This window comes from Equus caballus, chromosome 16 (assembly GCF_041296265.1).
Source record: "Equus caballus isolate H_3958 breed thoroughbred chromosome 16, TB-T2T, whole genome shotgun sequence".
Taxonomy (NCBI): domain Eukaryota; kingdom Metazoa; phylum Chordata; class Mammalia; order Perissodactyla; family Equidae; genus Equus; species Equus caballus.
Window position 1 is genome coordinate 41,480,646 of NC_091699.1, and position 16,069 is coordinate 41,496,714.

Below are 16,069 nucleotides of genomic sequence, written 5' to 3' on the forward strand. Positions count from 1 at the left end.
CTCAACCAAGATCCCTCAGACTTGCAGTCCTCAATCCCGCTGTAAGGTCTCCAAGAACGTCAAACCCAGAGCCAGAGAACTTTGCAATCAACTTCTCAGCCCAAATTTGCCCTACAGTCCCCTGAACCCAAGGCCACAATCCTGGCACTCTCCACAACCCCCGCCCCCCTACCACCACCAGACACACACAAACACACACACACACACACACACACGCGCGCGCGCAGAAATCTCACTCACACTGCTCTTTCCTGGTGCAGCATCCTAGGATGGTAGAGAGAGTTAGACTGGGGATTAGATAACCAGGATCTCCAGGTTTCTGGCATTTATCACCTGTGTGACCTTGAATGAGTTACCCAACCTGAGCTCCAACTCTGCATCTGCAAAGTGAAGATGATAATATCTGTATGGAAAGGTTGGTATGAGGAATGCAGTAGGATGGGAAGGGGCTTGGCACATCATAAAAGCTCAAACAATATTAGTTTCTTCCTTCCCCTACAGTTCACAGAAATGGAGGGTTTCTAACTCTTAAATTTGTCTCCTCTAAATTTCTACATTTCAGACAAGAGAACAAAGTCTCTTGGTAAGCACCCCCTCAACACACACACACCAAAATTTGACATTACAGCAAAGACCTAAATGGCATCTAAAGGGCACCCTCTCCAGATCTCAAGCTTAATGGGATTCTTGGGCAACCCCAAGAGGTCAGGTAGCCATGACAGACTGCCTTAAAGGCCAAGACCCAGTGGAGAGACATGTGAAGAGAGAAACATGGAACTTCATGATTCAGTCCTGAAATAATCATAACTGTTCCTGTAGTGCCGCCTAAATAGCTAAGATAAATACAGCCAATGGTCAACATAGGTTAGCATAAGGGAAACCATCTTATAGAGGGGAACCATTTTGAAACTGTAAATGACTCTGACCCACAAGACACCCCCTTTCCTTGTCAGCAATGCTTTGGTTTGCACGTAGCCTAGATAAGTGTACACCTGCTTATGAGAAATATGCATGCTCTGCTATTTTCATAGCCTTGGCTTATACCTAGACCTCCCTATTGTGAAAGGCAACAACTTTGTTCTCTAACTTTTCCCAGGGTTGTAATGACCTCTGAGAAAAAGCCTTCTGAGGGTATCCATCACCGGTGACAAGAGGGAGGGATGATCTGGAGTCTCAAGGACTAGACCACCAGATGGTCAACATCCCCTCCCCTCCTTCAGTCCATTTGCTTTATATAACTGCTTCAAAATTTTGTAGTTTTAAGATGGTTCTTTAGGACACTAGTCTGCCATCTTCCCCCTTGCTAGCAAGCTGTAATAAAAAGACACTTTCTCTCCTACCACCTTGCCTCTGGACCATTGACTTGTCTTTGCAGCGAGTAGAAGACCCCTTTTGGCGGTTACATTCTTACATTCCATTTTTGTCCTAGTGTGTCTAAAAGCAGCAGTCTATTAAAACAAAACCATATATCATTTAGGGAGGATTTAACTTTTTACTACTTCTTAAGGCCAATAGATTATTTCATTACCAGAATCACAGAAACCAAAATTCTGCTTTAGTCACTACTCCCGTCATGATGTGGACTGAGCAAGACAAGGCTCTTCTCACATACTGCTGGTGGGAATACATACTGGTCCAACCTTTCCGAAATTCAATAAATTGTTGAGTTTACTCATTCAACAATCATTTACTCAGTACTTACCATGTAATAGGGCTGGTGCAAGGAGCTGGGATTTGACAATACCTATCAAGGGCTTCAAAAATGTTCTCACCCAGTAACTCCACCTCTAAAAGGGTATACTAAGGAAATAATCCGAGATCAGTGCAAGTACATTAGCACGCAAGGATGAGTATCTAACAATAGGGAATTGGACAAATCATGGAACAATCATAAACAGATTATTTTACAATGATTAAATATTACATTATCAAAGAATATTCAATGATGTTAGAAAATACTCTTGATATAATAGTGTGAAAAAAAAATTCAACCGAGTCATTTGAAGATCTAATTGGCTTTATTAACTGATTCATGAATGGGGCAGCATGCCTACAAGCAAGTAGAGATACTCCAGGAATTGTATAAAGTGAAAGGTTTTTATAGGCAGAAGGAGGGTGGGGCAAGGAAGCTATTAGCAGAAGAAAAGAAAGGATTGTTTCAGGCCAGGAATTCTCCTTGGGGGTAAGGGGGTTTTATCACGCAGATGACCTCACTAGTGCTAATCAGGAAATTTCAGATTGACTGTTAAAAAGGTCACATTCCTACGAGAGGCTGAAACTGTAATTAAGCCTCTGTCAGGAGGCAAATGATTCCATTTTGGGCCTGTTATTTCTTTTTTATCAATAGTACTCTAAGTGATGAAAGCACTCCAGGCATTTGTATGATCCCAAGTTTTAAAAATATAGTTATAGGAAAAACACCAGAAGGAACCACACCAAAATATTAACTGAGGGTCTCCAGGAAGTGGGACCGTGGTGCTTTCTATTTTTATGCTTTTCTGTATTTTTTAAAATGTCTCTAAGATATTTTACTTGTTGATTAAGAAAAAAATTAAAATATCATACAAGTCAATTGCAAAGGTTGTAAAATAGAAACCTTGTCTAGTCTTCCTTTCTAGGGAAAGGAAACCGAAAGTAAGACATCAGATATTTTGATGGAGTGAAGCCAGAGACTAGCTCTCAATCTAGCCTTTCCCTTTCTCTGGAAATTCTTACCTGAAGAAAACCCCTCAGAATAAAAACAATGGTGAGCCTTATAATTTCATTTTCATCTACCCAATTAGTGCCTTGTCAGTGATCCCCTGAGAATCCTGAACTTAACTGGATCCCTAGATCCTCTGGAGATCAAGCCCCAAGCCCTAAAGCCTCAACATCCATTTGGCTTTTGAAATGGCTCACGCTCAATGTGGGGAGACCCTCCCCAGGCCAGAGCTGATCTGAATCAAATCAACTTTGCTTCCAGTCTCACACTGGGTAAAGCTAATGAGGTATGCAGTACCTCAGTTTTTGCCACATACACAACTACTCAGAGCCAGCAGGGAAGAAAAAAATTATATTCTTCTAAGTTGCCAAATGTTTAGATGGCCCACCGGTTGTTTATCTAACAATTTGACGTTTGGCCAGATTGACTGAAGATAATGAGTTTTAGTGAGGATGCTTCTAGACCTGGCAACTGCTCTACAAATCAAATCATAGAAGCTTGTGAAAAACTCAGTGCGTCCGAAGCAGCGTCGCCTCCCAACTCAAAACGATTCTACTTCTTTAAATATTCATGATCTGGATACAAAACAACAAAATTCAGCTCACATTTGATCACTCTTATTTCCCTTCCATGTTGATGATATTTTTCCATCACATCACAGAGGAATTTTGCCCGGGGTTTATAAGGTCGTATGAACTGTGTTATAGCTAAAAGCCAGACTAGAAATTGATTGTGGCCTAGAAATTGACTGTTTGTGGGGCCCCCTATTAATCCTGTTCTATGTATGTAGTGTCAACATTAGTCTTGGGTTTTCTTATGATTTTAAACTTAAATGGTTTCTTCTAGTTGGTGATTTTGCTCCAACCCCAAATTTCTCTGAAGATGTTGAGAATTCTTATTTCTGCTGTTTGTAATCCAAATGAAGACAAGCCAAGAACAAAGGAAGTAAAACACCTGGGACCCTGGAGATACTCAAGCATAGCCCAAGAGTAATTCCACAGCACTCCCATTCTGCTTAGATAGAGCCAGTTAACAAACTATGCCAACACATGAGGCATTCAGTGGCACAGCTGCTCAGTGACAGTGAACCCTTGGTAGAGTATGTTTTAATACAAAAACTCAAGAGATATAATAGCAATTTTCTTTGGGAGTAAATTGGTCTCTGAATCATACTGTAAGAACAAAATAAAAATGACTAATAATTCAGCACAAAATGAAAACCTGCGGTTACCTAAGAGGCGCCAGTGTGCATTGAGCAATTTCTTCTTTTTCTAGATGAATACACGGGTCAATTCCACAAGATGAATGGCGGCTGTGGTAAGGCTTTCTCCCTGCTGCTACTCAAAATTTGCTGCTCAGAAAAATAAATGAGTGGCATTTCACCAATACGGAAATGTTTCTAATAGAATATAAAAATCTGTTAAGCAATTTTCCAGTACATTAGGCTGAAATTGCTTAAGATGGGTCTTTCTGTGGTATTCAAATATTGCATAAATTACAGTCTTATAATACCCCTATGTGGAAAGTCCTAGTCTAATTTGGCCTGCTATTTTAGTCAGTACTTTTGTACTCACTTCCACGTGTGACCTAGTACAAGTCAAAACCACCTCTCCATTAGCTGGGAGGGGATTTCCTAATTTGAGGGTCACCCAAGCTTTCATTGGAAAAGTCATTCTTTCTGGCAGCCTGTACAGGGCTCAAAATGACCAGCCAGTTTTCCTTACAGCCAGTTTTAACAAGGCATGAGTGGTGTGAGAATCTTGGCTCTGAGCAAAAATAACAAGTCATCATTTACAGAGAAGTATCCGTAACTTCTTGCCTACTTCTCTATTCCAACTTTTTATTGATTTACAGAGATCAAAGACCACGACACCTAGGGAGCATTAAAACAAATGGAAATGCTCATATTGAGAAGCTACTTTTGAATTATACAGCATAAATCACTATCAGCCAGATCTGACATCTCTCCCTCCCCACGGTACTTGGCCTGCACATAATTCATCTTTAGAATAACACTTTCAGTAATTCTGCTCTGAAGACAAATAATCACTAAATGTCAACTTAGAAAAAGGACAGGTGATAGGTAGGGTGGAAGCCATCAAGTAATAGTATATAGGAAAATGCTACAACTGTAGCAGGGAATAAGATCTAGAACATTCCGAACATAAAAAGAATTCTGTAGAATGGTGGTTCCAAATACTTTACTGACACATAACAGGATACTATTACAGAAACTGACAGTCCTCCATTAATGGGAACATTTATGACCCAAAGGTGATAGAAAAAAAGAAATGCTTTGGAGCAAGGGAGGCCCCAGTCTGAATCTCAGCTCTACTGCATACTAGCTGGACCACCTCTTGGGCAAGTCACACAGCGTCAGTCTGTTTTCTTACCTATAAAACAGGACAACATTAACTGATCAGTCTGTTTTCTTACCTATAAAACAGGACAACATTAACTGAACTTCACAAAGTTGTTTCAAGGATTAGAGTTAATGTAGAAAATTGGCTCATCAGACATTTCAATTATGTGCAGGCCAAATATGGTATTAGTATTCATGATCACATCACAACCCATTTACGGACCCATACTTCAAGACTGCTGCCCAGTCCAGAGAATGAGTTCTGCAGGAGTAGGCAGTCTTGGCTTCAAGTCCATATTTTATGCCTCAAGTTCCCCATTTTGCTCTTCAATGTTACCTTATATCAAATTTTCAGTATGTGTAGTATTTCATTTATAAGCCGCCTTCAGATGGATCTGAGCCTGCACATGCTGCCCATTCGGAAACTCATGACAATGGCATCCTCACATGAATTTGGGTATTTTTGTCTCAGCATCACAAACCAGAGTATGACACAATATTAAACTGTTTTAAAATACTCTATTTATATGCATCACTGCCCTCTAGTGACTAGAATAATTCTTTCTAGTAATTCATTTAACTGATGCCTTGATCTAAAAAAATAAAAATAAAAAATCTAGTTACTGATCCACCAGGAGAAAAAACCTTTTTCCAGGAAATGTGGGTTGATTCCACCATTTACACTTGATCTTACCTTCCTGATCAAAGCATCCAGCTGCGGTCAGAGCGACCATCTAAAACCATGGAGCACAGGTAGATTCTTGTCTTAAAAGTGCTGGCTGTGCTGGAGATGACCATCTAGTACTAACACATTAGGCACACTGCCTCTTCAATACCTCTCAGCTCTTAAGAAGTTGGCCTCGACAGTGTTCCTTACACTTTTCATTTAATTTTTTTACAATATGCACATATTATTTATATAATGAGGCGGAGGGGACAACCCACCATATTTTCGAGGGAGAAAATCATCTAGATTCCTAAAATGGAAACTTTGCATTCCAGATCTATTCCAGGTTTTGGAATACCAATAGAGATTGGTTAACATCCTGAAACATTGGCCTGTTAACTGTTTAACTGTGGGTCAGTTAGCTTTAAACTCAAGATGACCTCTAATCTCAGTCACAGAGGAGAATGGACAATAGTAGTAGCTACTGTTTACAGGCCAGGCCTGGCTTAGTTACTTGTAGCTAGACCGAGACGGTTTACATAACTGAGTCCAAATCTGTACACAAGCCTTCCTCCAATAACAGGAAAACCATCTGAAAGGCAAGCACCACCAAAGGTTGAGCAAGATGCCATGTTGGTGTAAACAGTAACAAATTACAATAAACTCTGACCTGGAAACTGCTGAAAAACAGGAACTAAGAATATTTACTGGTAGAAGGTAGGTACTCAAAGATGACTCAACTTCTATTGCTGTCTTCGATAATTAAATGCCAGCGAGTTATAAATTCAGTGAAAAACTTATTCTACACACATAGGTAGGTTTGTTATCTAAATGTAAATCAAATTAGGTTTGAAATGCTAAAAGTTGAACCTTTAGCTAAATGATAAACTTTCCAATATTTTTTTCAATTTTAAAAACCAAGACAAATGATGAACCTACTCACATTGTGTGAAGCATAAGGCCAAACTGGAAAGTGGACATCTCAACACCCCTCTACCTGCCCCCCTCCCCCAACACGGGCTTCTGGATCTCTCAGCCATTCCTTGGTGAAGCAGCAATCTGTTTTCCCCAGAGACTCGTCAATAACAGTAACGCTGATGCCTGAATTTGCATCTTAAACAGATATTTCAGGATGTGGGAGCTTCTGGGACCATCACTTTAACCCAGCCTTCCATAACAGTCTTTTGACTTTCTGTTACAAAACATGACACTGCAATAACAGCAATGAACCGCTTCAGCTTTTTCACTTCTGCAGATGCTAAAACAACCTCTCCAATATATAAAGGGGCTGGAAATTTAATTTCCTGGGAAAGAAATACACAGCCCGGCCCTGGCATTTTAGTACCCAGGAGAGCTGAAATAAGTCCATTGATCAAAACTCCATGTACAATTGTCTTTCCGAACTTGGTGTGTTTTGCAAAATCTTCATTTAAATGCAAAGGATTGACATCTCCTGTTAATTCTGAGAAGGCAGCCACATCCCTCTGTGTGAAGGCCCTGCTGAGTTCAGCCCGGTCTCCAATTCTGATGTGCATATGCTGAAGGGTCTGCCTGCTTATCACTGGTTGGTTCAGGCTTATTCTCCTCTGAAGCCCACCCCACCAAAGGCGATGGCTGGAAATTACTGGGAACATCTTCAGCAGTCTCAAATTCCATCAACAGGAGCCTTTAGCCTGCTTCAGTCTTCAAACATTATGCTGGCACCAAAAAGTACTTCTGAGAGTAGAGGAATGTTTCTGAAATTGAAGACTACTCAATCCAATACTAGCTCCCTACTATTACCAGATAATGCAAGGAGAAATGGAGACACCTGTAACCAAAAGAAAAAAGTTAACACAGTATCAGGAGAAAATTGTACTGAAATACAAGGCAATGTAGAAACATGCCCAGTGGTGTTTTGTTTTTTGAGGAAGATTAGCCCTGAGCTAACACCCGTGCCCATCTTCCTCTACTTTACATGTGGGACACCTGCCACAGCATGGCTTGATGAGCAGTGCGTAGGTCCACACCTGGGATCTGAACCGGCAAACCCCAGGCTGCCGAAGTGGAATGTGCAAACTTAACCACTGTGCCACCAGGCCGGCCCCAAAACATGCCCAGTTTTATGGATAAGCCAAGCTCATGCAGTAGCATTTTAAAGAGCATCCTGAGAGGTAGCCTTAGATAAACAAGTGGTCATGACAAGCTGAGAAAGAGCATCCCAACAGATAAGGCACTAAGCATTAAGCTATAAATGAAACGTTAAGACTTTCCCACAAGAGTTCTAAGTTTTATCCCAAAATACCTCCCACACAATCTAAAATCTAAATGCTTTGTCTCACATTTTCGGAAACAGTGAAGTCCTGGATCCCCTCCCGTCCCCAGTTGGATAATGGCAACCATACTAAATTTATGCAAGCTCAAAAATGGGACACATATTAAAAAGCAGTTTGATCCACTACTCAGCCTCATTTGGAATATGTGAAGGGAGAGTCTTTACCTGAATCACTCTGAAAGCACATTTCCTGCCTTTATAGGATCCTAACAGAGTCAAAGAGCTCCATAATTTGACAAGACCACTGTGGAAAGACCAAGAAAACATAAGTGATTTGTCCCCGCAACATCACCCTTTTGTTTGTGATGCTCCAGAAAGCAGTTTCTACCAGAAAACCTAATTTAAATGAGAAAACTTTAAAAGCATAGTATGTCAATGGCAGAGAATAAAATGAAACTCGATTAGGAATTTTTCTCAAATATGTATTTCTGAGTCTGCAACCACGAGCGTCAACTGGGAAACCCTACAGTTGAAAGCAAATCACAAGTTTTGCTCTCTAGAGTGTAAACTCCTGGTGGATGAATGTTCATATGCTCCCCAGTTTAAACTTCCAAAAGCTGCTCAGAGATCACAATGACGCAGCTCTTCTCATTCTCAGAAGAGAACATTTTTGCTCTTTTTGTCCGCCTCTCTGCTCTGTTATACTAGAAATGCTCCACTGTCTGTCGTACCTGCTACATATTCTCAAGATGGCTGATGAGGTCCTCTCTTCGTAGGTTAGGACATCCAAGGGTAAGGCAGCATCAACCTAAGTATGGAATCATGCTATTAGCAGACTAATATCATCATTATCTGTGAACTCTAATAACTATTGCTGTCAACTGCTTTCTCCTCCAAAAAAGCAATTTTGTATTTAACGGCACTGCAATACTGAGCCTGCTTATTTACAACATCCCCTGCCCAGAATGTTCTTCTTGCGCCTCTTCATGTTGTTAATGCCTCTTCACCCTCAAGTCTTCATTTAAATTGTTCCTTCTGATCCCCAACATTAAGCTCAATCGCTTGTTATGCTCTTTCACATACAGGACCTACACTTCCTCTTTCGTAACACTCACGATTCTTGCCATTAATTGTTCAACATGGTTTCCTACTAAAATAGCCAAGACCATTAGTCCATGAGGTAGAGGCCATGTCTATCTGTTTACAGCTATATCCCCAAGAACCAGGTTTTATACCTGATATACAGAAGGTGCACAGATTTTTCTTTCTTTAACTTTTTATTTTGAAAAATTAGACACAGAAGAGATGGCAGAGAAATGTACAGGAAGGTTCCATATACCCTTCACCCAGCTCCCCCAATGTCAACATCTCACATAACTATAGTACAGTATCAAAGCCAGGAAACTGAAATTGATAAATCAGCGTTTATTCAGATTTTACCACTTAAATATGCATTCATATTTATTTATGTGTGTATGCATAGTTCTATGCAATTTTACCACATACGTAGTTTCATGTAACCACCACCACAATGCTCTCTCCTCCGACTCCTTTATCGTGACACCCACTCCTCATCCCCATCCCTAACCCCATGCAACCACTAATCTTTCTTCATATATATATATATATTTTTTTTTTTTTTTTAAAGATTTTATTTTTCCTTTTTTCTCCCCAAAGCCTCCTAATACATAGTTGTGTATTTTTAGTTGTGGGTCCTTCCAGTTGTGGCATGTGGGATGCCACCTCAGCATGGCTTGATGAGCAGTGCCAAGTCCGCGCCCAGGATCCGAAATGGCGAAATCCTGGGCCACCGAAGTGGAGTGCACAAACTTAACCACTTGGCCACAGGGCCAGCCCCCAGATTATATAATTCTCATTTCAAGAGCATTATATAAGTGGAATCACCCAGTATGTTACCTTTTGGGACTGGCTTTTCACTCAGCATAATTCTCTGGGGAGTGGGTTAAGTTGTTGGGTGTATTGACAAGAAATTTTCGCATACTGAGGTATACAGGGTAGCTATTCTGGTTTAAAACTGATTTGGCTCGAAGAAAAAAAGCTTGATTTATAGCCTATCAAACACACATCGCACATCTGCTTTAATGATTAAACAAAGCATCAAACATTATCTCAAAGAATGTAGTTTTTGAAGAGAAGAATGCATACTTCCCCTCCTACGAGGCAGTAGCCAGTATCGGTAACACCCATTATCAGTGCTCCTAAAGATAAATTCCAGTTTCCCTGACATCAGGGTCATGGTGACTTGCTAATTTGCAACTGAGTATCTTTGAAACTTTGATGAATATGTATCCTGGGTGTGTTTAATGTATGTTCTTTGTTTTAAAAAGGTATAAAGCTGTATTGAAAACATGCTTCTCTGGAACACTTTCTTCCTTCTTCCGTGGAGTCTGCCTTCCCAGCTTATAATCCTCAGCTTGGCTCAAGTAAGGTCACCTCACCTCTCTTATCTATAGACTGGTTACTGATTATTTGCATGGACAGTATCAGTAGTTTGTACCTTTTTACTATTGAGTATATTCCATGGTACAAATGTACCATAGTTTGTTTATTCACCCATTGAAGGACATCTGGCTTATTTCTACTTTTGGGTTCTTATTAATGTAGCTGTTATGAACGTGTGTGTACAAGTTTTTGTGGAATATTAAGTTTTCATTTCTCTGGGATAAATGCCCAGGTGTGCAATTACTGGGTTGTACGATAGGCACATGTTTAGTTTTTCTAAGAAACTGCTGGGCCAGGCCCCTGAGGCCTAGCGGTTAATTTCAGCGCGCTCCACTTTGGTGGCCTGGGCTCGGTTCCTGTGTGCAGACCTGCACCACTTGGTAGCAGCCACAATGTGGCAGCAGCTCATATACAAAAAAAAAAAAAAAAAAAAGGAAGATTGGCAACAGATGTTAGCTCAGGGCAAACCCCTCCTCAGCAAAAAAAAAAAAAAGAAAAAAGAAAAAGAAACTGCCAAAACTGTGGTCCAAAGTGGTTGTATCATTTTACATTCCCACCAGCAATGTATGAGTGATTCAGTTTTCCAGCATCCTTGTCAGCATTTAGTGTTACCACTATTTTTCATTTCAGTCATTCTGTTAGGTGTGCAGTGATATCTCATTGTGTTTTTGATGTGTATTTCCCTAACAGCTAACGAGGTTGAATATCTTTTCATTCATGTGCTTCTTTGCCAAGTGTACATCCTTTTTAGTGAAATGTTTATTTATGTCTTTTACTCATTTTTTTTTTTTTTCTTTTGAGGAAGATTGGCCCTGAGCTATCATCTATGCCCATCTTCAGGGACACCTGCCACAGCATGGCTTGATAAGCGGTGTGTAGGCCCACGTCCAGGATACAAACTGGCAAACCCTGGGCCGATGAAGCAGAGTGCATGAACTTAACCGCTGTGCCACTGGCCCGGCACCTACCCATTTTCTAATTGGACTGTTTGGTTTTTTACCATTGAGTTTTAAGAGTTCTTTGATATATTCTAGATATTAGTCCTTTGTCAGATATATGGTTTGCAAATATTTTCCCCCAGTCTAGAATTTGTCTTTTCACCCTCGTAACCAAATCTTTTGCAGAGCAAAAAGTTTTTAATTTTGAAGAGGTGCTTAGCAGATTTTGATTTGACAGAATATACAAATTAGGAGATAATTTCCTGAAAATCACCCATCTTTGTTCTCTCTCAAAACTACTTGTTCTCAAGTGAATGCTAAAACAGGACTACTCAAAGCGCTTGTCCTTGGGAAGCTAAGGAGACGCATCAGAATGTAAATCAAAAATGTCACTAAGCCCACTGTTTAGTTCAGCTCAGTTTTTTCCAAAGGAGACTTGCTCAATAAAGACAGTGGTGTGCTGACTGACATTCTGGTGAGAGCCACCCATCTTCGCAATGGGCAAAACAACAGTTCGCAGGTTGCCAGGCTGGACAGCACTTACAGCAACGGTGCACCAGGACAAACGTCTAACAAGTTCCTTGTCAAACAGAAGGCACACTAGAACAAACCTACCCAAAAGTCATCCTTTCTGAGTGTGCTCCTGCAATTTCAAATGTGGTTTTAAAGTTTTAAAATACGGTTTGGAAAAGTGTTGTCTCAGTATTTCTTACAAAGATCTTAGGAGTGTTCATCTACCCAGCAAACCCGTACCTCCCCAAACAGGTCCTTCAGGGCTGAGACAAGCAGCTGTTTGAACTGTGCGGCATTCAGGCCAGCCCCACAATCTTGAAATTCTCTGTAAAAAATATTCAAAAGAAACAATACATCACATTAAATTTCATGCTATTCAGATTCATCAAAAATAGAACTTAGGAGACTGGACTTACAGGCGGACTTTCATGTAGTGGTGCTCAGAGGGGTTTTTGTAAACTATTCTTTCATATGTGGTGGCTGGAGCTGGCATCTTTTCCAAAGCTGATGACACCTACATTAAGAATCAAGAAGACTAGAAAAATGTGCTATATATACACAATGGAATACTACTCAGCCATAAAAAAGGACAAGATCCTGCCATTGGCAACAACGTGGATGGACCTTAAGGGTATTATGTTAAGCGAAATAAGCCAGACAGAGAAAGACAAACTCTGTATGATTTCACTCATATGTGAAAGAAAAACAGACACAAGGATAAAGAGAACAGATTAGTGGTTACCAGAGGGGAAAAGGGTGAGAGGGCAAAAGGGGTAAAGGGGCACATATGAACAGTGACGGATAACAACTAGACTATTGGGAGTGAGTACAATGCAATCTACACAGAAACTGACATATAATAACGTACAACCGAAATTACACAATGTTATAAACCAGTATGATCTCAATAAAATAATTTAAAAAAAACAATCAAGAGGGCTAGAAATTAACAAGATACAAGCTATTTCTCACTTTTTTAATGAGAATTTGACCTATTTGATTTTTTAAAGAACTCCTAGTACAGTAACTCATCTAATTCTGGTCAAACTAAGCCTACCCATACACACACAAAGGAACTTTCTACATTCTATATATACCAGACCACTGTGCTCTTATTGAAATTCTAATCACAACCCCAGCAAACATTTTTCCTCACTGAGTATCCAGCTCTGTGCAAAACCCTTCACATGCCTTAGGTCACACGTCTTCAAAACGATCCTATGAGGTAAAAGCTAGTATTATTCCCATTTTTTATAAGAAGATATTGAGGCTTGGCGAAGATAGGTAACACCTGCCAAGGACACGCAGAGATTCCCACCACTCCTGAGCCCCCTCAAAATCATTCTTGTACAATGCCTCTTAATCAGAAACAAAGAGTAACAGCATAAAGGAGTACAATCTGGGGTCTGGAGGCCCTCTTGTTTACTCTCAGTCAACACAGAGCATGAAGAGGAGGACGAGGGGTGGACGCTCGACCTGCCTGTTCTGTCTGGAGACCAGTTTTGCACAGGGCTATCTGGCAGCCCCAGGAAACACGGAGCTTAAACAGCAAGGGGCTTGAGAAGAGGAATTTCTGGAATGGGCACTCAATGCCATTTCTAAGAGATCTGGAACTCTCAAGATCTCAGATCATGTTGATCACCCCGTAGAGAACCCCTGTCCTTGGCTCCACTCCCACCTCACTCTCCCTCTGGAGGGTCTTACTCAGCCTTCACATTTTAGCTTAAAGTTCATCCCTTCCAGGAGTTCTCCTTGTCAGGAAGGCCTTCTTTGACACCCCGTTCTAAGTTAGGTTCCCTTGTTACGCAATCTCTTATTAACACTGTCTATTGTTTAATACCTGGTTCCCCTACTAAAAACACCAGGAAACTGAAGCCCAACCAAAGAAAGGGACTTTTCCAAGGTCATATTACTATAGACCAGCATTTACAAAAATCTCTGGGTCAGGCCAAGTTCCAACCACTCCCAGATAATGACCTCCAGAGAAAATGAGAAGTCACCGTCAAGGAGCTACATCCAACCATCCACTCAACAAACATGAATATTTACTGTGTCTGGCACAGAGTAGGCATTCAACAAACACTTACTGAATATACGACCGACTGAATGGTGGTGGTGGTAGGCCTCTCCGTTCAAGAGGACCCCTGGTTTCAGAACTGCAGTAACAGTTACCTGGTGCTTCTTTCCCAGTCAGTAGCCTCCCCTGACTAGGAGGGCAGGGAGACCCGGACCCTCAATCATTTCATTCATTGCCTGGCACATGATAGGTGTTTTGAAAGCATTCCAAGTGCCTTGACCGAGTTGGCTGCCTGAGGTAGGGGAACGAGATTGTTCCCAGAGCTCAGGATGCCAATAATGATGAAGACTTAGGAAGTATTCTGGAAACGGATAGTGGGGATGGTCGCACAACAATGTGAGTGCACTTAACGCCACAGAACTGTACACTTAAAAATGGTAAAATTTTAAGTTATGTATATTTTACCAAAAAAAAGACTTAAGGAGCAAGTGTTTACCCAGCAGTCACTGAGCATCAGAGTGAGGGTCAGCGACAGCCCTCTGCAGGCTGTCCTGAGATTAAAGGAGATGATGCCTGAGAAACCGTCTGTGCAGCCTGGCATATCACCATGCGCACCACAAAAAGGTGAGCAGGGACGCTCATTAACCGATCTATTAGAGGTGTCTCTGCTTCCACCTTCCTGCCCCGATCTAGTCTCTACAGCAGCCAGAGTGAGCCTGTTAAAACCTATTCAAGCCACGCCACGCCTCTGCTCAAAACCTTGCAACGGTTCCCATTTTACTCGAAGAAAAGCCAAAGTCCTTACAGCCGCCTGTAGGCCCCCCCTGATCTGTACCGCTGCTTCCTCCCACCGCTCGGACTTCATGTCCCACCATTCTCCCCTGCTCAATCCCGTCCACCACACAGGCCTCCCAGCTCTTCCCGAAACACCAGATTACCTCCCGCCTCTGGGCCTCGCCCCTAGCGTTTCTGCAGGCTGGGAACACTCTACCTCCTGGAAGCCACAGGGCTCTCTCCCTCGCCTCCTTCGCGGCTTTGCTCAAATCTCACCATTCGATTTGGTCCAGCAGCCATTCTATCTACTACTACAGCAACCCCCCCGATGCCCCTGCTCCTTTTCCTCGTGGAACTTACCGCTTTCCGACATAACTATGTAATTCATTCATTCATTATTTGCACTCCTCTCCCCCGCCCCAAAAGAACGTACAATCTACAAGAAATAGGGATCTCTCTGTCTTGTTCACTGCTGTTTCCCAACAATCTAAAACAGTGCATCGCACACAGTAGACATTCAATATGTAACTTTTGGACTAAATCAATACATACATATATTTTTTTAAAAGCTCAATCCTCTACTGTTGGGCACTCAGGTTGTTTTCAACTTTTTTCGACTAATGTATGCCATTTAGCGCCCACCTGGCGCCGGGCGCACGCGCTTTGCACACGTGGTCCCGCTCAGCGCTCGCAGCCACCCTCTGCCACCGAGGCCGCGCGGTACAGCGGCACAGGGCGGCCCGGCCTCGCTTTCCGCCCGCGGCGTCCTGGGCCGGAGCCGAGAGGTACCTCTGGCCGCTCGGCGCGACCCGCCGTCGCTGCTACCCTGCGCATGCGCAAGCGCACCTAGGGCGCGTGGCCACGCGTCTGCAGCGCGGCCGACTGAGTCCAGTCCCGGGAAACAGGAGCTCTGCTGAGGGCTTTCGCCTACCCGCTCTCCGTCGGACTAGCCTGACGCCTCCCTGACTGCTGTTCGCTGCAAGAATCCGCCAAGGCTCGGAGCTCCTCCGCAGCGACCGGAGCGTGGGCCAGAGAAACTCCGGGGATGTTTACGTTTGGCTCCCTTCAGCCCCACCCCTCCGGTTGTGTGACGTCTAGGTACGGATGTGACGTCAGCGCGCAGGGTTCCTAAGGACCCAGGCGTGAGTCCTGGTTAGGAGTTGAGACCCGCCGGGTTAGTGCCCTCTGGTGCCCACGCCGGAGAAAGCCGTGTGTGCAAATGACTGCATGGGGTACAGGGCTCCGGGCATTTGAATTTGTCCAAGGAGCTCCCTTCGTAATTTATTTACCCATGCATTTAGTTGTTTAGCAACTTTATACCTAGCATCTTCTCCCCTGGGCATTTCCTATGTCAAGCACTCCCCAAGTACAGAACCCGCT

General features: G+C 42.4%; 2 protein-coding genes across 10 annotated transcripts; both read right to left on the reverse strand.

Moving 5' to 3' along the window:
• Positions 1–1,999: 1,999 nt before the first annotated feature.
• Positions 2,000–15,797, reverse strand: RPP14 (ribonuclease P/MRP subunit p14). Of its 9 annotated transcripts, none has more exons than XR_011426835.1 (7): positions 15,332–15,537; positions 12,315–12,412; positions 12,139–12,223; positions 8,716–8,792; positions 8,210–8,288; positions 5,138–7,540; positions 2,000–5,094 (listed from the first exon to the last, which is right to left on the reverse strand). XR_011426835.1 is itself a non-coding variant. In XM_005600516.4 (6 exons), exons 2-6 carry the CDS (start codon positions 12,389–12,391, stop codon positions 7,484–7,486), a joined length of 375 nt encoding a protein of 124 aa, XP_005600573.1. In that variant the 5' UTR covers positions 12,392–12,412; positions 15,621–15,797; the 3' UTR covers positions 4,492–7,483. The 9 variants fall into 9 exon arrangements, 4 of the variants coding, with proteins under 4 accessions (XP_005600573.1, XP_023475965.1, XP_005600570.1 ...); XR_011426834.1 differs by lacking the exon at positions 15,332–15,537 and adding an exon at positions 15,621–15,797 and having other exon boundaries at positions 4,492–5,094; XR_011426837.1 differs by lacking the exon at positions 15,332–15,537 and adding an exon at positions 15,621–15,781 and having other exon boundaries at positions 4,492–5,094; positions 12,315–12,433.
• HTD2 (hydroxyacyl-thioester dehydratase type 2) lies at positions 4,492–7,364 on the reverse strand. Its single transcript, XM_070237280.1, has 2 exons — positions 5,138–7,364; positions 4,492–5,094 (listed from the first exon to the last, which is right to left on the reverse strand). Exon 1 carries the CDS (start codon positions 7,362–7,364, stop codon positions 6,858–6,860), a length of 507 nt encoding a protein of 168 aa, XP_070093381.1. The 3' UTR covers positions 4,492–5,094; positions 5,138–6,857.
• Positions 15,798–16,069: the final 272 nt, after the last annotated feature.